The following is a 23259-nucleotide window of genomic DNA, read 5'->3' on the forward strand; positions in this document are numbered from 1 at the left end:
TCGGTTTGCCAACACAATTAATCTACCGTGAGAATGAACAACTCGTTTATATTTTTTAAAGTTCGAATATGAATCATACCTTGTTTACTGAATAAACAAATCAGCTTTACCAGTTACAAACAGCCCCTTTTTTATTCTGTAAAACAAATGTTTTCCTATGTACAAAAAGCAAAACAAACTTTACTGAACAATTACAGAAACCACGGTAAACTTACCTAATAAGTGAACTAAAACCTAAAACCAAAATCCAAAATGGAAATTACATTTGTCCACAATTAACCTCAAGCTACGTTGCAATCATCTATAGCTGCAACCATCAGAGATGACTCTCACTGGTTGACATCTGCAATCACCTTTACCTCAACTGTTAATCGGATCTTTTCCCTCTACAAAGTCATAATATTTTAATCCATCAGCTGCGCAACCAATGAAAAAAGCAAACTGTTAATTTCAAATCCAAAATACCAGTGGCAGTGGCCGTCAGATCTATGAGTTTGAGTTCATAGTTCAAATGACTAGCACATTTATGTAGCAGCGGTTGGCTGAACGGAAATCTTAGTTTTCATGTGAATACACCGGGAATCACGTTGTCCTTGAGCAATTTTTATTGACAGCCTAGGCAACTTCTTACATCATTGGACTGACCAGCTCATTCCTGGTGCTCTAATGATAACTGGTTCTCCTTGGATTTCATTTCTCTTAAAGGGCAAATGCATCTCCATACTGTAAAAGTACCCAATTCAAATGCCAGTTGAAATCGCTAGTATACATACAAAACGCCAAAAGTTAAGGAAACGGTATTTTTATTACATAATTTTGGTTTTCCAAGTAGCAAAAGTGAGTGGGTGACCCTTAAATAACATTACACTCAAGGTCAACCTTTCAACTCTGAAGCAAATATTAATTTAAACAAAAACGATAACACCTAAGCTTTAATCTCAAACAATAAACTACTTTGGAACCAAAAAAAAAAAAAACCTACTAATAAGGCTTTGGTTTGCTACCCTAAAACAGAAACAGTTGTTTGCCATGTAATTAAGCATCATCAACTTAGTAGATCACGTTGGTCATATTGGGAATCGTCTTTAATATCCACAGTGGCCGTGATATTTGCTGTGTGGTCTGCTTCAGCATCTGCCATTTCCTGATCCCCTGGATGATCTCCCATAAGTTCTGGAGGTGGAGAGTCACCTGGGCTTCCTCCCAAGGTCCTGGTGGTCATGTGTTCTGGCTTCCCATCGTGCGTCTTCTTTACTGCTTTTTTATGCCACTCTTTTAAGGCCTTGGAAGTTTGTTCATCAAAGATTGATCTCTTCATGTTCGATCCCATCTAAATTTCCCAAATGCATATCAAAACACAACTCAACACCTTCAATTTTGTTTTCTTTCATTTAATTCTCAAGGTTCGCATATCCATACCTGAGTAACCAGGGCATAGAGCGGAAGTGTAATGTAGCTACACAGGAACTGGGCTCCTACCCTGTGTAAATGACAACTTCCATTAATATCCCATTGTTCATTTGCAACCTGATTTCAGGACATATGATCCCCTCTACACAAACAAAATAATATCTAACTTACCCGAGAGCAACCCTCAAGTATATAAGAACGAAATTCTCATTAAAACATGATTTCAACCCGAACTCATACTGAAGCAAGCAGGAGAAATTGTCATTAGACATATCCATTCAAGAAAGTTAAAGGGAATTACAACAGGGAAACGTGATTAGCTCATTACCCATATCCAGAAGAAATACGTTAGCTGGAATGCATTCTACATATAAACCATTTCTGTTAGAAAATCCTAGAAAGCTTAGTTCTTTCTTTCCTTTTTTATAATTTAGTTTGCAACTCAACTCATACCTGAAACAGGACAAAGTGGATGAGATAAAGGAGAAGCTGAGGCCAAGCAAACCAAAAATTCCTGTCAGAAACCTGCACAAGTGGTATTCCTTGCACTACAGCATGCCTTTCTTGAATTTCAAGTGCCATCTGTGTTATAATTGCTTGAAGCTTTGTTCCAACTGCTAAGATTATCTTCAATAACACTTCTGGTTAATCTTTCATCTCGTAAAATATTAACCAACATTACCAATGAATCTTGTAAGGTTAATGTCTTACAAATAGAGGAAGTACAGAAAACCAGAACATAGCATGCCATCCTGAAAGACAACCAAGCAGCATGATATTCTAAGTCAAATTTGAATGCAGAAATTGAAAATCCAGTGAAATGCTAAAAGGAATTTAAAAGGACTAACCATGAACGTTGAAAAGCAAAAAGAGCACTACAGAAGCCCACAGTAATGGACTGCCAAAAATAACAATTCATACATGGTTTCAATAAAATTGACTTCGCCATCCACAAGTGTAAAAGACACAGATTTCATTATTTTTACCTGATACCGACGACTACCTTGAAGTCATCTTCTAATGATCTTTTGATGTACTTTTGGAAGTCAAACTTACTCGAAGGTGTTAGATGAACCTTTTAAGAAAAAGTCAGTTAATTTACAAATCATAAATGTTCCAAGACAGCGTTGAAATTTTTACATACTGTTGAAACTCACAGAAACAAATCCATGTCTCATGGTCAAGTAGTCAGCTTTTGTAACTGATCTAAAGAATTGTTGAAAGAAGCACACCTGCAAGGATTAAATATTCAAGCACTGACATATGAATAGGAAAAGTATACCTTGTAAAACCTTACAAAGTAAAAGAGGGCTGGAGTTCTCGTCCAGGCATTTGTGTGGTCTTTTACAAAAGATGTCTCATGAGTGAGCCTGAATCTTGATGGATCTGTACAGTAAACATCAGCACCAAAAATATAAGGCACTTCAACAGCACAGGAATATTGATCATTTGATGTGTTAACTTCCAAATAAAATACCATTCATGGCATCGTGGTCCTTGGTATTCTCTATTTCCCATTCTTTCCATCCACGGGTCTGCACAGAAGAAGAAGGTGAAGAAGTGAAGAGGCTCATAAATTTGTATCGAGTGAATGCAATCAGAAATGCTGATTTATTCCTGCAGCTCCATTTGTAATAAGCCAAATGACAAAACTAAATAAATACAACAGAACTATTATACCTTTAATCTTCCAAGCATCATTGTTATGGCACTGTACATCACATGAAAAACTGCTAAAAAGAATATGAAGATATGCAACTGATGCAGTCCATTCAAAGATATGAGAGGTAGATATCCCTGAAATAACAGAAAAAACAATTTCAGGAACTAAACTTGTGTGCTACAGATTCAATTTTCAATACAAATTCCTAAAAGGATAGGCTTACTGTTTGGCATCCTTTAACATGGTGGCCACCAGCTAAAAATCTGCGGTCATACCATAGAAGCCTGCGATGATGTTCCTCCTCATGCGCAGAGGCGGAATGATGTTCTTCAACCTTTTTGGTGCAAGGTAACATTGTGTATGCATAATCTTCTTCAATACAGATTTGGGCAATGTAACTCTGACTGAATGTTAGGAGCAAGGATATGAATCCTAAAACCATAAGCTCTGCAAATATTAATCACAAATTTGGATATTAATTGATCACTTGAAATTCACATCTACTCTATTAAACCAATAAAGAACCAAAATAAATTCTAGGATAAAACAGAAGAGGTTTACCTGCTTTAACTTTCTCAAGAGCTTCATACAGAGCTTTTTTGTGTCTTTCTTGAAACCACTGACAGATAAAAGCAGCAGAATGAGCATGCACACATATATATACGCATGAAGAGAGAGAGATTAACCCTACAGAAAAAAAAAATGAAAAAGCAGGACATGAAGGCCTGTTAAAAAAGATGAAGGTAAAATGAGGCAAACGCCTTTCTTTTTGCAGGGATTCAGGAATCTCGGGAAATCAGAGATATTCAAATAAATTAAATGGTTACAATAAATGCTCCATCGCCCCCAATTTGTATTTTTACGATCTGTTTTCTTCAATACTCTCAACACCTTACAAGAATTTATCATGTTTAAGAAAGTTGAGAATGCAATGAGATCAATGTTTCAGTCTTGTATAAAATGAAAATAATGAATCAAAATGGAAATTTAGATTGTTATATCTCAGCTTAATGAATAAAAAATGCAAAATCAATGATTCTTCCCCATGCATGTCTGTCGTATAACAATAGGAATCAAAGTTAAAAAGAAAAAGGCTGATTCCTTGAAGATATCAATCCAACTCCATACAATCAAGCAACAAGAACCCATTATTCATCTTCTTGAAAGGAAAAAAAAAAATTGCCAATCCAAATATATGAAACTGAAAATCATTGTTTGAATTTTTTTTTCTTTTTTTTTAAAAAATCACCTCTCCAGTCGAATGAAGAACTTTCTCCAGGATGATAGAAATCATAACAATAGCAGCACAAACTGCTGAGACTGCCCATGTGGGTGTCTGGTCTAGCTCTCTTGCACCTGGGGCTTCTGCACCTCCCATTTCTCTGAAACCTCGAGCTCTTCACAATTATTTATTTATATATATTTATTAAAAAAGAAAAAACAAAACTTTTCAATTCGATTCAATTATCCAATTCTAGACGAGCATATGCCTTGTTAGAATGCCCCCTTTCTCAATCTCATGACCTGTGCAAACCTCTGCGAGCTTATGAAAATTGCTGCTGATGCTAATGTTTGACAGGCTTCAAGGATTCCGAGAGGACTGTTTTTCCTTCTCTCCTTTTTTTGGCTCTCTTTTTCCTTTCATAACTGTATTGAACTGCGAATATACAAAGGAACAAATAATGGTTGTCCTTCAAGACAGTACCTATTTTTTTGCTTAGCACTATTCTATTTTTATTTTTTTTTTCTACAAACTTTTAAATTAAAAAAAAAAGAGAAAAAAAAATTAAGGAAGTGCATGGCTTGTACTAAAATAATGTTACGTGATGACATTATGGAGGAAACTGGATCGGTCACAAAGGAAAAGGATCCATCTAATGGGTCGGGCCGGAGGGAATCGGCCCAAGAACACGTGTCGCCGTCGCTAATCAGGCATAAAATCTGAGAGTCCATTATCAATTTTGGTGATGAGTCCGTAGAGTATCATTCATTCGCTCGTTCATTCATCTCACTGAAACTGAAGCTTAGAAATCATCGATCCTTTACCAATCATCATCATCATCATCTAATTCTTCCACTACGCAGCACACTCCCTCGCTCTCAGCTCTCTACTGTCGATAACAATGACAGCCATCTCAAATTCTTTGGTTCCTACCAGAAATCCCCGGGTTCAGTTCTCTCCTGGTAATACTGCTCTTTCTCTCTTTTTCATTTCTTTTTCTGATTCTTCTTTTGCAATCCAATTCCTTACTACTATATGGATAAGTTCTGGATTTCCGACATCTTAAATTAATGACTTGTTCTTTTTATTTTAATTTTTGAGCATGTTATATGAGTGAGAAAATCAATTTTAGCATCACTTGTTTGGTGCATATATCGAGAACCGCTGCTGTTAAAACGTTTAGGATGCTGGTTTTAGGTTGAATTCGTCACAAATTCTAAAAGTCCTTTGCGTCCTCAATCAAAGAATTACGTTTTACTAAGGATTTGAGTTTATGTAATCAGCGAAAGCTGAGATTCTTGAAAAACTATAAATTCGAATTTAAGTTCCCAATATACTGCATATTTTGTTTGGGAATGTTATCCTGGGTATGTGACTGGGGCCTTATCACTTTGATAACTTCAAAACAAAGAATGGAATCTAGTAACTTAAATCCCTTTGAAATTTTTAGGGCTTGTTTCCTCCAACAACCAGATCATCGAGGCATTAATTTAGATCAACAAAATGTTAATTTCCATCGTGCAAAATCCCATGCCATTGAGGGTCTGGACTGTCCTGGTCCTGGATGGCACCATACTGACACATTATTGGTAGTTCTCAATTATAAATAATACAACACATGTGTATCTCATTGCTCTTATTGTCATATTTTTGTTATATGAGGCAGGAAACCAAAATTTCTTCAAATGTTAAACCTGTCTACATTTGAACTATCGAATTTTCATGTCCTTTGTGAATTCTCCATACTCGAAGTGTCATATTCAGAATGCATATATCTTTATAAGTTCTAGGCTTAGTTCGTCTCTGTTTTGAGCTGTGAATCGGTTCATTGAAGATTTCGTGGCTTTCATATTATCTTGATTGGTTTTTAAATTTTTTTTCTAGTCCCATTGGATATATGTCTTCAGAGTTCTATGCCCACCAAGTTGTCGTTCAATTTGAATTGTCCAGGAAAACTTCAACTTGCTACCTCCAGAAGGGCATTCACAGTTAAAGCTGCACATAGGTACCGTACCACTGCTTTTGCTTCTTTATGCCATCACAACATTAGCATAAAGGTGTAAGATACTGAGATGGTTTTTAATTAGTGGGAAGGCAAGGGAAGAAAAATAAAAAAGGAAATACTAATTTATTTTCTTACACCAATGTGCATTTTAGATTTTCTGATCATTTTTATCCTAGACTGAGCTCTTTTTTTTCTATTACAGTGACAGTGGAAGGCCAAGCAGTGCAGGTATTTTTGTTGGTGGCTTTGTTTTGGGAGGACTTGTAGTTGGTGCACTTGGTTGTGTATATGCACCTCAGGTATAATTGATTGGCCTTTTGCTATTACATTTTGGAATGGTTACTTGCAGTCTCAAGACGCATGGTTTTAGCATTAGTGGCATAGTCTGATAAACTAAATGGATGTTTAAAAGATAGTTCTGTTGTTAAGATATGGCTAAGCTCTTCTATTTCTAGAATTAATGGTGAATGCACATTTAGCAACCCGAAAATTACTGTTAAAAATGACTTTTAACAGTGGATGAATCTTGTTTCTTATATATAGATTAGCAAGGCATTGGCCGGTACCGACCGCAAAGATCTTATGAGAAAACTCCCTAAATTCATCTATGATGAAGAAAAGGCTCTGGAGGTGAGTTTTTGCTCTTGTTGTGTTTATACGCTGTCAACTATTGGCATTTTAATGTAATGAAGCAGTCCAGCACTTGTGATTATCATATTTTCGTATGGTTAGCTTTTTCCCCATGCTTAAAATTAGTGTTTCTTTTTTTTTTATTTTTCTTTTTCTTTTTTTAACTCTGCTTTTATCATGAAGAACTCCAACACTTGTGATTATCATATTTGCTATGTGTTTTCCCAAGTCATTCGTATTTCTTGATCTATCAAAGTACTAGTTGATTATTGTCTTAGAAGCAGATTTTAGAAGTTTCTTCGTCGCTGTTTTTGTTTCATTTTGAAAAGCCAATGCTTAGTTGATCCCAGCCACCATCACATTTGTACGCTTATGATTATGTGTTATATGGTCGATGCCTCTATTTCTGATGATAGGTAATGCTTGGATTTGGTTGATTTACAGAAAACCCGAAAGATATTAACCGAGAAGATTGCACAACTGAACTCTGCTATTGATGATGTTTCTGCTCAGCTTCGAACAGAAGATGCCCCAAATGGAGTGGCGGTGAACTCGGATGAAATTGAAGCTGCTATATGAGATAGACACTGTATGTGTTACGATACATCATTTCGCCCTCGTGTAATTTCAGGGCAAGAAATAACAGCCGAGCTTGATTATGATGTCTTCTTCTTACCAGGCAGTGTGGTTGTTTGCACAATTGTGTTTGAGGCTCAAGTGGGCACGCATATTTTGTGACTTTTATGATGCATCATTTGGACCTAAACTTCCATATAGCTGTGATTTTGGTGCTTGGATTGCATGTATTATGAAATGCCAAAGAATTTTATCCAAATATTTGAAATCATTAAAAGAAAAAAAAGAACACTTTGAAGCCCACCTGCACTGAATGAGCTTCTAGTTCGGCCTATGCGATGCTACACATCAAATGGCAAATGATTTTGCCATTCTGGACATAAGAGGGATTCATATTTTCTTCCCCCTTGGTTTCTCCATCCGTTTTTATATGAAATACACGTAGCAAGGCCTAACTCCGCCGGAAAACTCCCAACAATCTGATCAATCCTTGTATCAATTCTCCGCTTGCCAGCCTGAATTGACATCGATGTTCTCCGTTTTTGAGTGTCATCCACCATTCACTATGGCTTCCCCATCAGCCAGAAAAATAAAGCAAGAAAAATCTATTGTGTGTGGGACATATTTGTTGCGGGGCATTAACATAATTCATGAACAGTACGTGACCCAGATTGTGGCAATTAGGAAGTCTTTGCTTTTACAATGTGCAAGACTACAAAAAGGCACTTGAAGAAAAAGTATACAACAGTTACAAATCTGTGGTTCAGAATTTGAAATTGATGGCCTTAAATATCACCTTATCCCATATGTCCTCATGTATGATTCTCACCACACATTGGTCTCAAGTTAATGGTACCCATGTTTGAAGAAACAACATTTACAAAGTGAAAATGGGAGTAACTGAAAAAACGAGTTGAACTGTATATATAGCAAGGAAATTTTTCTGCTAGCTTTAGTTGTAACAATGGCTTCCCAAGCAGCTCTAGCTCTTTCAAGAATCCCAGCCAGCACAAGGCTTCCCTACAAGAGCGTCCACTCGATCCCTACTCAATGCTCCTCTAAGGTCTCTTTATATTGCAATCTATAGATATTAGCAAGTAAAGTTGCTGCCCTCTAATTTCTACTTGATTGCGCAGAGGTTTGAAGTGACCGAGTTTTCTGGACTTCGAGCCAGTTCTTCTGTGACCTATGGCAAGAATGCTAGCGAGACATCCTTCTTTGATCTGGTGGCTGCTCAGATGACTCCCAAGGTTTCCTGCACACTCTTTTTCTCTCAAAGCTGGTTTTTCTACGAAGCTAATAAGGTCCATGTTTATTTGCTGAGTCTATTCATTTTCCAACTTACACCAAAATCAAGTTTTTTTTATATCATCAGTTTGAATTAAACTTACTCTGCTTCATTATCATGTTTAGTGAAATGGTGCAGCAGTACAAGTAATTAGGACTTCAAAACCGTACTTCTTCTTGATCCTTAAGTAAATATATAATTAAAGAAAAGGGTTTCTCAAATTGATCTGATGATTAATAATCCGAGTTTAGGTTCTTCAGATCTTGGCTATAAATGATCATAGGTTTATGGTTTCATGTCTGCTTGTGAATTTTATAAGATTAAAGATAAGCGGTCCTTGTTGGGCAAAATCATTTAAGATATATGCATCCTTGGCGTCCTATATCTAGATTAATTTTCTATTGGAAATTATTTGGAAAATAAGGTAGCAGCATCAACTCCAACTAGAGCAGAAACACTAGCCAAACTGAAGGTGGCAATCAATGGATTTGGACGCATTGGCAGAAACTTCCTGAGATGCTGGCATGGGCGCAAGAACTCTCCCCTTGATGTGATCGTTGTCAATGACAGTGGTGGTGTCAAGAACGTATGCAAACTATGATATTCTGATGAGTTGTCTACATCTTGAAGAATTGAACTAGAAACCAACTAATCATACTATATACAGGCTTCCCACTTGCTGAAATATGATTCCATGCTAGGCACATTCAAAGCAGACGTGAAAATCGTGGATGACACCACCATTAGTGTTGATGGTAACCCCATCAAGGTTGTTTCCAATAGAGACCCTCTTCAGCTTCCTTGGGCTGAGCTTGGAATAGACATTGTCATTGAGGTACAGGGACGACTTTCAACTATCCTTCTTTATTTAATTTTGATGTTTCGAAGATGATTTGACCATGTATGTGTTGGGAAATTTGCAGGGAACTGGAGTTTTTGTGGACGGCCCTGGAGCTGGGAAACACATTCAAGCCGGCGCCAAGAAAGTCATTATCACTGCTCCAGCAAAAGGTGCTGATATTCCAACGTACGTTGTTGGTGTTAATGAAAAGGATTACAGTCACGAGGTTTCCAACATTGTAAGGTTGGTGTCTTTTTTAAAGGGGAAAAAAAAATCCATCTTCTCGCTAAAATCATCAATCCTTTATTAAGTTGATATTCTCTCTATTTATGTTTCGAAGCAATGCTTCCTGTACCACAAACTGTCTGGCTCCATTTGTGAAGGTTATGGATGAGGAATTTGGTAAGAATTGCTCCAAATAGTATTCAGGTTCACGTAAAATGAAAGGCTTGATCCTGTAATCAAGAACTATTTTAACTTTACAGGCATTGTCAAGGGAACAATGACAACCACTCACTCCTACACTGGAGATCAGGTAGGCAAATGCTAAAAATTTCTACTCAGCTATTACAGCCTATTGCAAATAATTGAATTGTAAACATGAAAGGTTTAATTGCATTGTCCAGAGGCTCTTGGATGCTTCACACCGCGACTTGAGGAGAGCCAGGGCTGCAGCATTGAATATTGTGCCAACAAGCACTGGTGCTGCCAAGGCTGTGTCTCTGGTGCTGCCCCAGCTCAAAGGAAAGCTCAATGGCATTGCACTCCGTGTCCCAACACCTAACGTATCGGTAGTGGACCTGGTTGTGAATGTTGAGAAGAAGGGTATTACAGCAGAAGATGTCAATGCAGCCTTCAGAAAAGCAGCAGAAGGGCCATTGAAGGGCATATTGGATGTGTGTGATGTTCCTCTTGTTTCGGTTGATTTCAGGTGCAGTGATGTTTCTTCCACCATAGACTCTTCATTGACCATGGTCATGGGAGATGACATGGTTAAGGTGGTTGCCTGGTACGACAATGAATGGGGTTACAGGTCAGGAATCAGGAGATTCTAAACTATAAGACTTGAATGGCATTTCAAAAATGTTGTTGATTTTAACAAATATATGATTATGATTTTTGTTTTCAGCCAAAGGGTTGTTGATTTGGCTCATTTGGTAGCCAGCAAGTGGTCAGGAGTATCTTCATCAGGAAGTGGAGATCCATTGGAAGACTTCTGCGAGACGAACCCAGCAGATGAAGAGTGCAAAGTTTATGAAGCTTAGATTATGGATGATAATTAAAATTCTTTTCTTATTGATTTAATCTTATTGAGACTCTGGATTTTCTAGTGCTTGAAATAATCAAATGCTGAGAAGAGGAATATTATTATTGTGAAGTAGTGATGTTGAAGCTTATTATCAATGAACTATATATTAGCTGAGATAAACCCACATGTTCTCTGCTTTTGCAACTCTCAGTTTTTCTTTTTCTTTTGTTAATTTTGTTTTAAGCTTATATGAAATATATTGAGAAAATTAGTACAAAAATAAAGGAGGTCTTTATTAAATCTAGTAATTCTCATTTTACATTTCCTTCTCACATTATGTCAAGATTCTCTTATGGGGATAAAGTAAATTTCGGTATGCTAAAATTCCTACGAAAAGACTCCTATAAACAATTAACAGGCTTTAACATAAGACCCTGTTGATTAATGTGTATAAATGGCTTTGTATTCTAATGAACAAGCGTAGGATTAACTTATGGGGTTGATGTTGCTACCTGAGGTCATTTCAATTCCTTTCCTCTTGGTATTACTTCCCGACTTTGCATCCCCATCATTCTCAGATAATGATCTTTCAACCTTTCTTCTCTTATTCTTCTGCCGAGACTGGTCTTCCTTCTCATCCATTAGTGATAATAATCTATGCAGACGTCCAGAGCGTGAGCTTCCTTGAAGAGGGGAAGCGGCTTCAACAGTGGGGGCACTATACAGTTGCCGTATAATCTGCAAAAAGTATATGAAGAGAGCCAAGAAGCAAGCCAGCCCACAAATGAGGAAGAGGCCTGAAAAGCTTTTAAGCTGAAGTCTATCTGATTCAAGTTCAGTTGAATCTGAACTGCAACCACTATGCATGAGCCACTTATCATGGATCCTTTGAAGATCACCATTTTCGGATAGTGCTAAAATTGCAGTTGACATATCGATAGCTAAGGGAGAGTCCCGAGGAAATGCCTGGCATGCAGAAATGCAAATGAGAAGGAAGAATGAAGAATAAAAATAATATAATTCCAACATTGTACTTTTATATGAGACCTAAAATGAGATCATGCTAGGGTGAAATTTAGTTGAAACCACATCTCCTCCAATACTTGAGTGGTATGCAGCAATTAAACAATTGAATGCATGGTATTCATCTATTGTTCGAAACACAAATATGCATCTAACCTTAGACCTAATACTCTGATTTCACATGATAAAAGAACACAGCAACTAAAAGGCAGGTACTTACAAAACCCCAGCCACTTTTTGTGAATTCTTGACCTACAATCCTGAATGTGCACTGGGTTGAGAGGAAGAGTTCAACATAAGGAAGTTCATCAACCACAGCAGCAACACCCCCCTTTTTAGGACCAAGTTCGAGAGCTCTAGCATACGCTTCAGGTGATCCTAGGGGAACAAGCCTAGACTTAGATATTCCAAGTTCCTGGCTCAAATAATATTCAGCAAAAGAACCCACTTGGTATCCTATGGGTTCATCACTTTCCTTTAAGCTGTCAATCCCGCTTATAGGAGAAAATAATTGCTGCACTGTGAGAATTGATGTCAGACTTGCAGTGTAGCTTGAGTTGATTATTAAAACCACAAATAGCCATATAATTAGCACAAAGCGACCCAAGGTGCTCACAGTGTTTTCCCCTGCCAAACAGAACAAAGATATCAGCTTTACCGAAAATAATGTATCCTGGCAAAAATACAACTCGCTCTTACTATGGGCAAAAAATAAGGTTGAGAGGCTGAACCTGCAATATTAACAAACGAGAAATGAATCAGATGGCAATAATTTCGCATGCTTGTAATAAGATAATTGGTTAATGAATTTTTTTTAAAAAAAATCTCCAAATAATAGAGCTCCCTTGATGAATGTTTCTTGCTGATGCTATTGCTATTGTACAAATCGAGAGGAATGTGTAAAATGTGCTCCATAATGCAAATTGGCACAAGTTATATACTAACAAGGTATTAATTTAAGAACTGACCATAAAATAGTTATAATTTGTCTTTTAGGTGGGCCCCTAAACTCATCATTTATCCTATGCTCCAGAATCCAGACAACTGTGCCAACACCAATGAAGAAACAGGCAGTAACAATCCACATAAGTGGACTAAATGGCAGCAGGAAAGCCCAGGCCCCTGAATTCAATTTCCTAAATGGGGCCACAACAACCAATCCTGACGCTACAAATGGCTGTGTATAATCTACAATTTTGGTTCGATTTGTAACTATGGCAATATCACCTACAACAGCATCAAAGAACTGCAACAAGAATACAAGTCACTAAGTCAGCCAATGGGCACATAAATTTGAATATTAAACAACAAATCAGTAGTGTTGTACTCACACCGGTTGTGATCAAATTCACAAGTTCTGTGTAGCTGGGGTTTTCTTTGCCATTTCCAAAGGGGATAAACTGATATGGAACAGCATATGGTAATAAACTTACAGCAGCTGTAAACACATCTATGCAAAAACCCTTGAACATGTCAGTCCCTTGCACTTTTGTTACAAACTCCTTGAAACTAACTCGAATGGGCACACCGATTCTCAATTGTTTCCCATTATTTGGAAATACCCATCCACGAGGCTTTAATACTGTCTCTCCAGGCCAAATAACACTGTATAGTTGTTGGTTTGCACTGGACCGATTTGGTGGCCTCATATAGAATGTCTCAGGAGGAACAGTTGATAAACCAGAATAATTGGACCAGTAACCGATCTGTCTATACCCAGTTCCTATCACATTAATAACATCATAGGCAGGAAGAATCAGAGATCTGTCTGAATCAAACTTTAGTGGACCTGTTAAACCAACAAGATCACTTCTCAATACGTTCTTCAACAGGAGCAGTCCATCATCGAAAATGCTCATTGCATCAAGATGAAGATCACCACCTTCTGAACGCAACCTGGAATCATTAGAAAATGAGATAACCCCACCCTGTTCAAAAAATGCATCAATAGCATGAGCAACCAGCCAGACAGAATCATAAGCATAAAGCCCATAAGAATTCAGCCCCAGAGAACCACCAGTCAAATTGCTCCACCTAGAGGAAAAGGATCTCTTCCTATCTGAATCAGGTGTGTATTGACGTAAAGCAAGAACTCCTTGCATTATGTTCATGGTCTCAGAAGGCAGAGGAGAAGAGGAATCTAAATAAGATGATAGCCAATCTGTAGCAATCCATACATATCCATTGCTCATCATCCCAAGATATTTTGCCACAGAAAAGATACTAAAACCTAATTTAGGATTAACATGAAGAACAACAACTCGAGGTTCCATCAATGCAACCTTAACAAGAATATCCATGATGTCTCCCCTAGTAACACCAGAGTCTGGTGGAATCCCCACTTTGTAAGAGATTTTAGACCTCCTCTCAGCAAGTTTGTCACTTAGAGCTAATATGCCATTTCGTCCATTATCATCATCAATAAAAATGGCAATTACTTGCTTCCAACCGTAATAATCAACTATTTCAGCTATTGCAGCCATTTGGTATAAATCACTTCGTGTTGTCCTAACAAAAAAGGGGAATTGGAGAGAGTCGAGAGTGGGATCTGTTGCAGCAAAAGATAATAAAGGAACTCGGAGTTCATTTACAACTTGGGATATGATATGAGCAACCACAGAAGATTGTGGACCTATAATTGCAACGGCATCAGTCTCCATGAATCGCAAAGCTGTGAAAAATACAACAACTGGAGCACGTAAACAAAATCTATTCCAGCCCAAACTAAGTAGTTCAGTGCACAACTGATAACAATATAGGAGTATTTAGTTACTCACCTTCAACCATGCCCGTAAACCCGCTGCAGTTGGAGCTGTGCATCGAAACTACAAGTTTGCTTCCGCGCAGAATACTAGAATTTGCATTTACATCTTTGACAGCTTCCTCAATAGCAATTTTGGCCACCCTTCCAATGGTAGTTTCAAATGAAAAAATGGCTCCAATATTGACAACAGCAGGTCTTGAAGTAAAATTCCTACTGTGGATGCTTGAAAACAGTCCACAGACGGCAAAGAAAAACGAAAGAAGCACTATCGCGTTCATTTTAAATCAAAAGCACATTACTCCTCGTGCATCGCAAATGAATTTGCTGACTGCTGCTGCCAGAGAATTTGCAGTCAATTGAATCATGGGATTTTAGGAGATGAAAACCATAAATTTCAGCAGCAGATATACTTTCCAAGGGTAGAAATGAGCAAAACTGAATATAAATAACTAGTAGACCACCAAATACATTCTTTATTGCTGAACAAAACTACTGAGAATAAGCAAATAACAGAATTCATTAATCAGAGAAATAAAATCATCTACTCAATCATACCTCTTGCACTAATTTTAACTTCGTGATTCATTCATTGGAAATTGAAGACACACGCTTCAAATTATTATTCAACTTTGTTTCTTCAGTTTTCTTATCAAAGCAACAAATTAGTGAGAAGAATATAAAGGGGGTAAGGGGAAGGGCCAAAGGAAGAGGAAGAGGAAAATGAAGGAATATGAAATTCAATTCCAAAAAAGAGACAGAAAGCGTAAAGTAGAATCAGATTCCCCATTCATGTTAAAAGCTAAAATTTATATCTAAAGTTTGAAGAAATGACGCTAAAATTATAAAGAATAGACAGCATTTTTCTGCTGCCGATTCTTGCTGTTTACTATCCATGTGCTCTACTACTCTTCAATTCAATTAATGCACCGAAAGACCAATTCTCCGAAACAAATAAACAAGGAGGCAGATCTGAAGAATAAAGAGCCAGGCGACAAGTTATGAAAAAGAGAAATCTAGCATGGGAACTGAGTGGAGCACCAAGCAGCAACCTTTCTCCGGAAATTCGCGTGAGGAAGAGAGTAGGGCATAGGAATTCACTTGGGCAAGGAACATCTGTTGCAATTTTCACTTTGCAATACACAAATGATAGAATAATGTCCAAAAAGAAATAATTGCAGAACACAAACAAATAGCCACCAGGTTTTATACTACCATGAAAAGGCCCATTGAAGATTAAGTAAAGTTGTTCAAAACATCGCCATATGCAATTTGATAGGTGGACAAAGAAGAGGGGGCTTCTGTGTAGAGAACAAAAGAGTGAAGACCCAGATGCCAAACTCACCTGATGAAACTGATCATTTATGGATCATTCGAGAGACTTAAATACAATGTATTCGATTAATTATAACCAGGGAGAACTTGAGCGACAGGGAAATGACCAAAACCGACGAAAACATTTGAAATGCACATGACAAAGACAGAGGTGTAGGAGCTTACTTCGAGGAGAGACAAGCTTTGTCCAAATTCAAAGCGATTCTGGCAATAATCCTGCTCAGTTGAATAAGGTGGCCGTTAGATTTATATTAACTATGTTGATTGTAAGAAAAAAAAACAAAGAAAATACTATGTGAAAGGGAAATGGTCAATCATCATTGTTGAAATAATTTGCTTTAAAATTCACACACTATTTCCACGTTCTATGCGTTCACTATCTTCATAAATTCATCATTAGGCAGTCAAAAATTAAATATAATACCCATGATTTCCATGCACTAAAATTTCCTATCAATCTCATAATTTATTTAGTATTTTTTTGTTCCCTTTCAAATTAAAATGAAAAGTTTTTATAATTTATTAAATATATTTATAAAAAAAAAGTGGGTTGTATTTAATTTCAGAAGCTAGCAAGTGGCAAGCAAGTGTTTGTTGATTGGACGAAGGAAGGAATAAAGAGGATGAGAATGTGAAGTAGATGACTGGCTTAGCCAAAAACAAAAAAAAAAAAAGCCTACTTCTTTTTCTTGCCCTGGTCCACCTGATGACTGATGTTACCTAGGGCATTACAAGACAATCTCCAAATTATGCCTCTGAAGAAAAATCCTAAGTAGGTCATCCATCATAATTATGAAATTTTGAAGTTTTAAGTGGGCTGGGATTTGGGCTTTGCTTTTCAAATTTGGGCTTATTTAGATCATAACATGACCCAAATGAGATTGAGTTTCTTCAACAATTCACTAAACCACCAAATCCATCATGCAATGCAATGCAATGCAATGATTGTATAATTAAATCAATTATTTACCAAACCTTTACAGAGTTATGATCTTAATATCTCAACATATTTTAATTAATATAAATAAAATATAATAATTATTATCATAGCTAAATGTAAATATTCTTAACTTTATTTTTATAATTATGATAAGAATATATAAATAAATTATTAAAGCTATAATAATCAATATTATGAATTATGACCGCAAAAAGAAAGAGATTAACAACTCTTTTCAACTATTTTCTCACTACTCAAGAGTGAAAACAAAAGAAAACCATTCTTATCTTAGCCGAAATTTTTAAGTTTTCACCAACCAAACATCGACGCGTGTACCGCGGGAATCCAATGCTGTTACCCCTTCAAGCTTCAACGGAATCTAACCTTCCACCACTTGCACCGTCCTTACTGCGCCGGTTCAGAGATCCAATGGCTGGGATTCATATCCATCCACCAACCCCTTACTACCACGTGTCGGTACCCGATCTTAAGACCGCCAACTAGAAGGTCCACCGGTTACCTGGAATCGCCAGTACCCAACCAATGCCCTCTCTCTCTTTCTCTGCGTTGCAATTTTCCTCTCTTTTTGAACTACTTTTCATTCTCTCTCTCAGACGTCTCTTTTTAGGGTTCTTCGATCATCTGACATAGAAAGAGGAATAAGGAATTACCATCATCTCCATCTGTGAGAATTTTGTTTTGCTTTTCTACACTCCCTTGTTTTCCAAATTTTCCCTTTTATCTTTCCATGTGTTTTTGCTAATTTCTTGTACCATTTCCGGAATTCTTCCTCGTGTTTCTGGGTTAATCTGTGGATTACCTTCGATTTGGGTCACTATGTGTCTCTGAATTGCTGCGGATTTCAGATAATTTAGTATTATTTTCTTGGAAATTTTGAATAATTTTGCATGATTTTGTGATCTGGAACTTGCTGAAGATTTGAGAATTGTTCCCCTGATGCTTTGAGTTTGCTCCTGTTATTCTTTGCATAGTTGCCTGATATCTTGAGGAATTTCGTTTCTTGAAGTGTGTAGTTCGTTATTTTGCCTGATTTGTGAAGCTTATATTTTAGGATATGTTAATAGATCAGAGGTTTTGAGGGAAAGTAAAAGTAATTTGCTTTAAAGGTATTCGCAGAAAATACTTGATTTATGACTGGGAAGGGAGTATGGCCGCTGGTATGGATTTTTCACCTCCGTTTACTGTATTAGAAGGTGGTTACAGTAAGGTCAATGCATCATCTATGGAACATCCGAACTCGGAAAATTTAGATAATGTTAAACAAACTGCAAATGCGAAACCTCCTCGGAACCTCTCGGTTATGCGGCATAGTATGAATGCCATGAGGATGCTGGATGCTGCTGATCTGGTAAGTTTTATTTTGTTTTGTCCTCGTTTTTCGTCCTTTTCCTTTGGTGTTAATAACCAGTAGCAGTGGGTCTGTGTCCGAGTCCGTAACTTTTGATTTAAATGCTGAATGTTATAGCCATCATATAGTTAGGGAGTTAATCTTGAGAATTTGAACATCTTGCATACTGCAATGGCAATACAATCTTTTTCCTCGAGTAATGAGGAAAAACCACCTAAGACAGATTTCAGATACAAATCTTTAGCAACAAGCAGAGACAAGGTTCTAGATTTTTCTTTTCATTTCCCTTTCAAAAATTAGTACAAGGTTTTAAAGATCTCTCCTTTACGTGTGGATAGTTATATGATTTATTACCAGTCCTTTGATTAACTATTTACCTCAATATTCTTCAGGCAACGGATGTTGGGGTTGTCAGCAAGTCACCTTCTGATGAAAAATCAAATTTTCTACCTGTGTTCCGATCAGGGAGCTGTGCTGAAGGAGGACCTAAGCAATATATGGAGGATGAACATGTTTGTATAGATAATCTTACTGAATATCTTGGTGCACCATCCAACTTTCCCTCTCCTGGAGCCTTCTATGGGGTGAGTATGTCATTGTCTTACCATATGCTTCCCGTTGATCATGGAAACATCTAGATGGATAATTTCTTTCATTGTATGTAATTGAAAGGGGGCGAATCAAAATTCATACAGCATTTGATCTGTTGATTTTTTTTTAATTATCTAAGCATATATGTGTATATATATATATATATATATATATATATATATAGAGAGAGAGAGAGAGAGAGAGAGATACATATATATTGTGATATTCTTTCACTTCATTGCTGATATAGAGGTAGCATTTATCAATACTTCTAAATTTAGTGGCAAAAGTTGTGACTTTGGTAAGTTGTGACTTTGGTAAGTTGTTAAAAACATGTTGCCTTAGCTGGCCATATTCATTAACTGATACTTATTGAAACATGTGCCCAGGTATTCGATGGACATGGAGGTACTGATGCAGCATCTTTTGTTAGAAATAATATTCTCACTTTCATAACTGAGGATTCTCATTTTCCAATTTGCATGGAGAAGGCAATTAAGAGTGCTTTTGTGAAAGCTGATTATGCATTTGCAGATGATAGTGAACTTGATATCTCCTCTGGCACCACTGCACTAACTGCCATTATCTTTGGACGGTAGGTTTACCTCATGGTTGCTTTTGATTTTAAAATTTTGACCTGGGATTTATTGCTGTACTGGTGAAAATTGCTGTCAAATTCCTTTCAAGGGATAGTTCCCCAAGTGTCCGAGCATTCGGCAATGGACACTGGCCCCCCAAAAATGCTTCCCTTGAGAATGACACAGATGACTTTATGGATAAATTTTAGTTTCAACAGAATGGAGCTGTAAGATTATAATTACAGTAAAGAAGGATCACAAAAGAAAAAATGAAAACCAAAGTGAGAGCACAATATTACAACTGTAGATAGTGGCAAAAGGATCGAATCCACAGGGAATTGATATTTATTTATTTTCCTAATCAAGACCAAGTAAATAAATAGACAATAAAAGTAAATTGGGGGGGTTTTGAAGTTTGATGACTAAACTAGAATTAAAAATAGCAAAGTAAAGCAAGTAATAAAGTAAAGAGAATTTAATATTGAGAAAAGCCTAGTTGAAGAGTTGGATCCACTTTAGTTGTTGAGATTGATCATTGATGCTTATGTCCTTTTATTTGACTCAATAAATTAGTTATGGAGGTGGAAGAAGCTTCTCACCTCCATATCCCTCCTTAAGCATAGGTTAATTAGGGAACGTCCTCTAATTAACCATTAATCAACAAGTTGCCAAGGAACGTCTTTTGACCTTTGGCATGTAACAACTGTTAATTGTATTGAGAAATAGAGAGACTTAATTCTAGTTACCCAAACTGATATTGCTAGATTATGCAATTTCCTAGATTTTTACACCAAGGGTTACTCATGTTTGAATAATTCAAGCAATTACGGATTTCAAACTATCCAAACTAACAAATTATCACTTTGCAATTAAGAATCAATGGGCCCTATTGATCTAAATAACAAAGCAACAATAGAATTCAGCATCAAATTGCATAAATAGTGATAAATAAAATATTAACATATTATATTCAGATCTCCCAATTCATAATCAACTAAAGTTTCACCTAATCTTCAACTAGAAATAAGGGTTTCAGCCACTCATGGCTGAAACAAACATAAAAGAAAAGAAAGAAAGCAAGAAAAAGGTAGAAGAAGAGCCGGCTGGTGCGGCTGGAGGTGCGCGAGGCTGCTGGCCTTGATTCCCAAGATTCGAGATTTTTTTTTTGCTGGTTTGCATGCCCTTTTATAGTTTGAAGAGGCTGCCCTAGGTTTCTTTATTGAGATGGGACTCCTTTTCCTATTTGAACTCATGGAGGGCATTTGTGTCTTTTTGATATTTGGCTTCCTAACTATGTAGGAGAGACTGCTGAGGTATATTAATGAGTTGCTAAGCTGTCCCACGTGGTTGGAGTGAAAAAGAACTCTTGATGACTTGGTTTCCAAGTTTGGCGGATCTGCTGTCTGTTGGTTGCTGGTGCTGTTTGCCCGAGTTGTGTGGGCAAACAGACTGGGCAAGCTATCTGTCGTCTCTGCTGTCTGCGGGCTATTCCTTGTTTGCCCAGGTAGTGCGGGCAAACGACGCGGGCTGACAGGCTGTCTTGCCTGCTGTCTGTGCACTGTTTCTGCTTTGCTCCGCTGTTTGTCCAGTTTGCTTGGGCAAACAACCTAGTCAGTCAGCAATTCATTCTTCTCTTCGTTTCAGCTTCACTTTGGTATGGGCAAACCACGTTTGCTCTCTTTTGCTCTCTTTTAGGCAGATTTAAGGCTTTTTTTGCCAAATTACCCTTTTACTCCATTTTTTGCAAAATAAGATCAAAACCATAAAATTAGGCAGAAAATATGTAATTTAACATAAATAACAATATAGAAAATGAGTCTAAATTTGGTTCTATCACACTGATAGTGATGCATCTGATCAAAGTTCCATTTGAACTTTTTAAGTTAGTGTGACTATGTGAGCTAGGATGCACCATGATTTATCTTCGTGAGTTGAGTTTAGATCAAGGACTAGGGAAGTTGAACATAGATATTAAGAAAAGGTCTAATGGTATTTTTGTTCTGTTGCACCATCTTTTTCTGGAAAACGAACATTAATATGTCTTTTCTAGATTATCTTAATCGCTGAAAAATGAAATGTTTGCAGCTTTTTCCTGGTTCCTAGACACATGGAACAGCTAGATATATTGGTCGTTTGGAATTCTGTCCTCAGTTGCTTTTCTTTTGATATATGACTAGTTTGTCTCTGAAATGATTTCTTTTGACAGGACCTTGATAGTTGCCAATGCTGGAGATTGTCGAGCAGTATTAGGAAGGCGAGGTAGAGCAATTGAGATGTCCAAAGACCATAAACCTAATTGCACATCTGAAAGGCTGAGGATTGAGAAACTAGGAGGAGTGATATATGATGGCTATCTTAATGGCCAATTATCTGTTGCACGTGCACTGGGAGACTGGCACATGAAGGGGCCCAAGGGTTCTGCATGCCCTTTAAGTGCAGAGCCAGAATTGCAAGAGACAAATCTAACTGAGGAGGATGAGTTTTTGATCCTGGGTTGTGATGGCCTGTGGGATGTAATGAGCAGCCAGTGCGCAGTGACAATTGCAAGGAAGGAACTAATGCTCCATAATGATGCTGAAAGATGCTCAAGAGAATTGGTCAGGGAGGCTCTAAAGCGCAGCACATGTGATAATGTAACGGTGATAGTGGTATGTTTCTCGCTAGACCCACCCCCTCGGATAGAGATCCCACAGTTTCGAGTTCGAAGAAGCATATCATCAGAAGGTCTGAATTTGCTCAAGGGTGTGCTGAATAGCAACTCATGAAACGATGGGGATGATTTATGGAGGCGTGTGCAAATGCATTTCACGGTTTAGAATTGGTATGGACATTTTTTTTCCTCTCTCCTAGGATGGTTTCCTTGTTCAGGAAATAAACATGGCATAGAATGTGATTCTTTTGAGTTTCAGAACCCTGTAAATCTGAGATCATTTATGTTGTAACATTTCAATGAGTTCATTGTTCAACACTATCCAGTTGCACCGACAAATCTCTCATTTTTCGTTTATCCTTTGTACATAAACTTGAAAAATGAAAACTGAGGGGGTATTCTCTTACATTTCCCATTTGTCACTTGTCTTAATTATCCTCTTTGATCGCTCATTGAATTCATTGAAATTATTTATTTATTTTTTAAAATCATTCTGATAATTTATAACAAGTTTTCACATTATCAAAATGAAATTTGACCCCTCTCTCTCTCTCTCTCTCTACCCTCATCTTTGATATTTAAAGAAATTTAAATGTTTCTAAAAAAGTTGATTGTTGATTAATAAAATTTTTATTTTTAAATAATTTTATTTCTTCTATTTAATATTACTACAAAAAACTTATTAAATTAATTACTGCAAATTATTATTACTTAATCTTGAGTTTTTATTTATTTTCTCTCTAATTAGTAAAAAGTATTATGAATAAGAATTTTAAATATTTCAATAAAAAGAAATACAAAAAATTTTCTACAACACAACGATATGAACGTAATAATACATGCATTTAATTATTTAATTAATAATGTAAAAAAATATAATTTTATGTTACTAAATTAGTTATAAATTTTTACTTTAAAATAATTATAAATTTTTATTCACATAGCTTTAAACAATTAGCATTACCATTTTAATTGATTTTATTTTTTTAAACATTGTATTTTTTTTAATTAAATTAATTTTTATATTTATTTTATAAATTTAAAAAATAAATTTATTATTGACAATCTAATTTTATATATTGAATAATATAATTTCAAAACATTATTAATAAGTTGGTTAACAATTAC

At 36.6% G+C, this 23259-nt stretch overlaps 5 protein-coding genes across 18 annotated transcripts; 3 read left to right on the forward strand and 2 right to left on the reverse strand.

Moving 5' to 3' along the window:
• Positions 1-785: 785 nt before the first annotated feature.
• Positions 786-4764, reverse strand: LOC110607005 (MLO-like protein 9). Its single transcript, XM_021746046.2, has 15 exons — positions 4323-4764; positions 3635-3692; positions 3297-3520; positions 3091-3207; positions 2888-2945; positions 2708-2796; positions 2568-2642; positions 2397-2485; positions 2259-2308; positions 2122-2162; positions 1864-2037; positions 1739-1774; positions 1582-1649; positions 1420-1480; positions 786-1330 (listed from the first exon to the last, which is right to left on the reverse strand). Exons 1-15 carry the CDS (start codon positions 4449-4451, stop codon positions 1046-1048), a joined length of 1554 nt encoding a protein of 517 aa, XP_021601738.1. The 5' UTR covers positions 4452-4764; the 3' UTR covers positions 786-1045.
• Positions 4765-5029: 265 nt separating this feature from the next.
• Positions 5030-7765, forward strand: LOC110607110. Of its 2 annotated transcripts, none has more exons than XM_021746179.2 (5): positions 5030-5257; positions 6180-6300; positions 6503-6599; positions 6844-6930; positions 7375-7765. In XM_021746179.2, exons 1-5 carry the CDS (start codon positions 5197-5199, stop codon positions 7507-7509), a joined length of 501 nt encoding a protein of 166 aa, XP_021601871.1. In that variant the 5' UTR covers positions 5030-5196; the 3' UTR covers positions 7510-7765. The 2 variants fall into 2 exon arrangements, with proteins under 2 accessions (XP_021601871.1, XP_021601872.1); XM_021746180.2 differs by having other exon boundaries at positions 6246-6300.
• Positions 7766-8327: 562 nt separating this feature from the next.
• Positions 8328-11064, forward strand: LOC110607108 (glyceraldehyde-3-phosphate dehydrogenase B, chloroplastic). Its single transcript, XM_021746175.2, has 9 exons — positions 8328-8569; positions 8643-8756; positions 9219-9380; positions 9462-9629; positions 9718-9878; positions 9976-10037; positions 10121-10170; positions 10262-10668; positions 10765-11064. Exons 1-9 carry the CDS (start codon positions 8471-8473, stop codon positions 10898-10900), a joined length of 1359 nt encoding a protein of 452 aa, XP_021601867.2. The 5' UTR covers positions 8328-8470; the 3' UTR covers positions 10901-11064.
• Positions 11065-11152: 88 nt separating this feature from the next.
• Positions 11153-16387, reverse strand: LOC110607106 (glutamate receptor 3.3). Of its 11 annotated transcripts, none has more exons than XM_043953291.1 (6): positions 16169-16387; positions 14685-15002; positions 13239-14596; positions 12876-13153; positions 12128-12638; positions 11153-11850 (listed from the first exon to the last, which is right to left on the reverse strand). In XM_043953291.1, the coding sequence occupies exons 2-6, from the start codon at positions 14947-14949 to the stop codon at positions 11371-11373; spliced, it is 2892 nt and encodes a 963-aa protein (XP_043809226.1). In that variant the 5' UTR covers positions 14950-15002; positions 16169-16387; the 3' UTR covers positions 11153-11370. The 11 variants fall into 11 exon arrangements, with proteins under 11 accessions (XP_043809226.1, XP_043809228.1, XP_021601861.2 ...); XM_043953293.1 differs by having other exon boundaries at positions 14685-15005; XM_021746169.2 differs by having other exon boundaries at positions 13239-14578; positions 16169-16383.
• Positions 16388-17388: 1001 nt separating this feature from the next.
• LOC110607109 (probable protein phosphatase 2C 27) lies at positions 17389-22537 on the forward strand. Of its 3 annotated transcripts, none has more exons than XM_043953297.1 (5): positions 17389-17628; positions 18071-18312; positions 18705-18896; positions 19293-19498; positions 21688-22537. In XM_043953297.1, the coding sequence occupies exons 2-5, from the start codon at positions 18112-18114 to the stop codon at positions 22244-22246; spliced, it is 1158 nt and encodes a 385-aa protein (XP_043809232.1). In that variant the 5' UTR covers positions 17389-17628; positions 18071-18111; the 3' UTR covers positions 22247-22537. The 3 variants fall into 3 exon arrangements, with proteins under 3 accessions (XP_043809232.1, XP_043809233.1, XP_021601868.2); XM_043953298.1 differs by having other exon boundaries at positions 18081-18312; XM_021746176.2 differs by having other exon boundaries at positions 17391-18312.
• Positions 22538-23259: the final 722 nt, after the last annotated feature.

This window comes from Manihot esculenta, chromosome 18, assembly GCF_001659605.2.
Source record: "Manihot esculenta cultivar AM560-2 chromosome 18, M.esculenta_v8, whole genome shotgun sequence".
NCBI lineage: Eukaryota > Viridiplantae > Streptophyta > Magnoliopsida > Malpighiales > Euphorbiaceae > Manihot > Manihot esculenta.

Coding starts and splice junctions, on each gene's coding strand:
- LOC110607005 (XM_021746046.2), bottom strand. CDS start 4,451: ATGGGAGGTGCAGAAGCCCCAGGTGCAAGAGAGCTAGACCAGACACCC. Junction 2,797..2,887: donor GGACCACGATGCCATGAATG/GTATTTTATTTG, acceptor TTTACTGTACAG/ATCCATCAAGATTCAGGCTC. Junction 1,331..1,419: donor TCTATGCCCTGGTTACTCAG/GTATGGATATGC, acceptor TGGGAAATTTAG/ATGGGATCGAACATGAAGAG.
- LOC110607110 (XM_021746179.2), top strand. CDS start 5,197: ATGACAGCCATCTCAAATTCTTTGGTTCCTACCAGAAATCCCCGGGTT. Junction 6,600..6,843: donor GTTGTGTATATGCACCTCAG/GTATAATTGATT, acceptor TCTTATATATAG/ATTAGCAAGGCATTGGCCGG. Junction 6,931..7,374: donor ATGAAGAAAAGGCTCTGGAG/GTGAGTTTTTGC, acceptor GTTGATTTACAG/AAAACCCGAAAGATATTAAC.
- LOC110607108 (XM_021746175.2), top strand. CDS start 8,471: ATGGCTTCCCAAGCAGCTCTAGCTCTTTCAAGAATCCCAGCCAGCACA. Junction 10,038..10,120: donor GGTTATGGATGAGGAATTTG/GTAAGAATTGCT, acceptor TTAACTTTACAG/GCATTGTCAAGGGAACAATG. Junction 10,669..10,764: donor GACAATGAATGGGGTTACAG/GTCAGGAATCAG, acceptor TTTTGTTTTCAG/CCAAAGGGTTGTTGATTTGG.
- LOC110607106 (XM_043953291.1), bottom strand. CDS start 14,949: ATGAACGCGATAGTGCTTCTTTCGTTTTTCTTTGCCGTCTGTGGACTG. Junction 14,597..14,684: donor GTTTACGGGCATGGTTGAAG/GTGAGTAACTAA, acceptor TACGTGCTCCAG/TTGTTGTATTTTTCACAGCT. Junction 13,154..13,238: donor TGAATTTGATCACAACCGGT/GTGAGTACAACA, acceptor TTCTTGTTGCAG/TTCTTTGATGCTGTTGTAGG.
- LOC110607109 (XM_043953297.1), top strand. CDS start 18,112: ATGGCCGCTGGTATGGATTTTTCACCTCCGTTTACTGTATTAGAAGGT. Junction 18,313..18,704: donor TGCTGGATGCTGCTGATCTG/GTAAGTTTTATT, acceptor AATATTCTTCAG/GCAACGGATGTTGGGGTTGT. Junction 18,897..19,292: donor CTCCTGGAGCCTTCTATGGG/GTGAGTATGTCA, acceptor ACATGTGCCCAG/GTATTCGATGGACATGGAGG.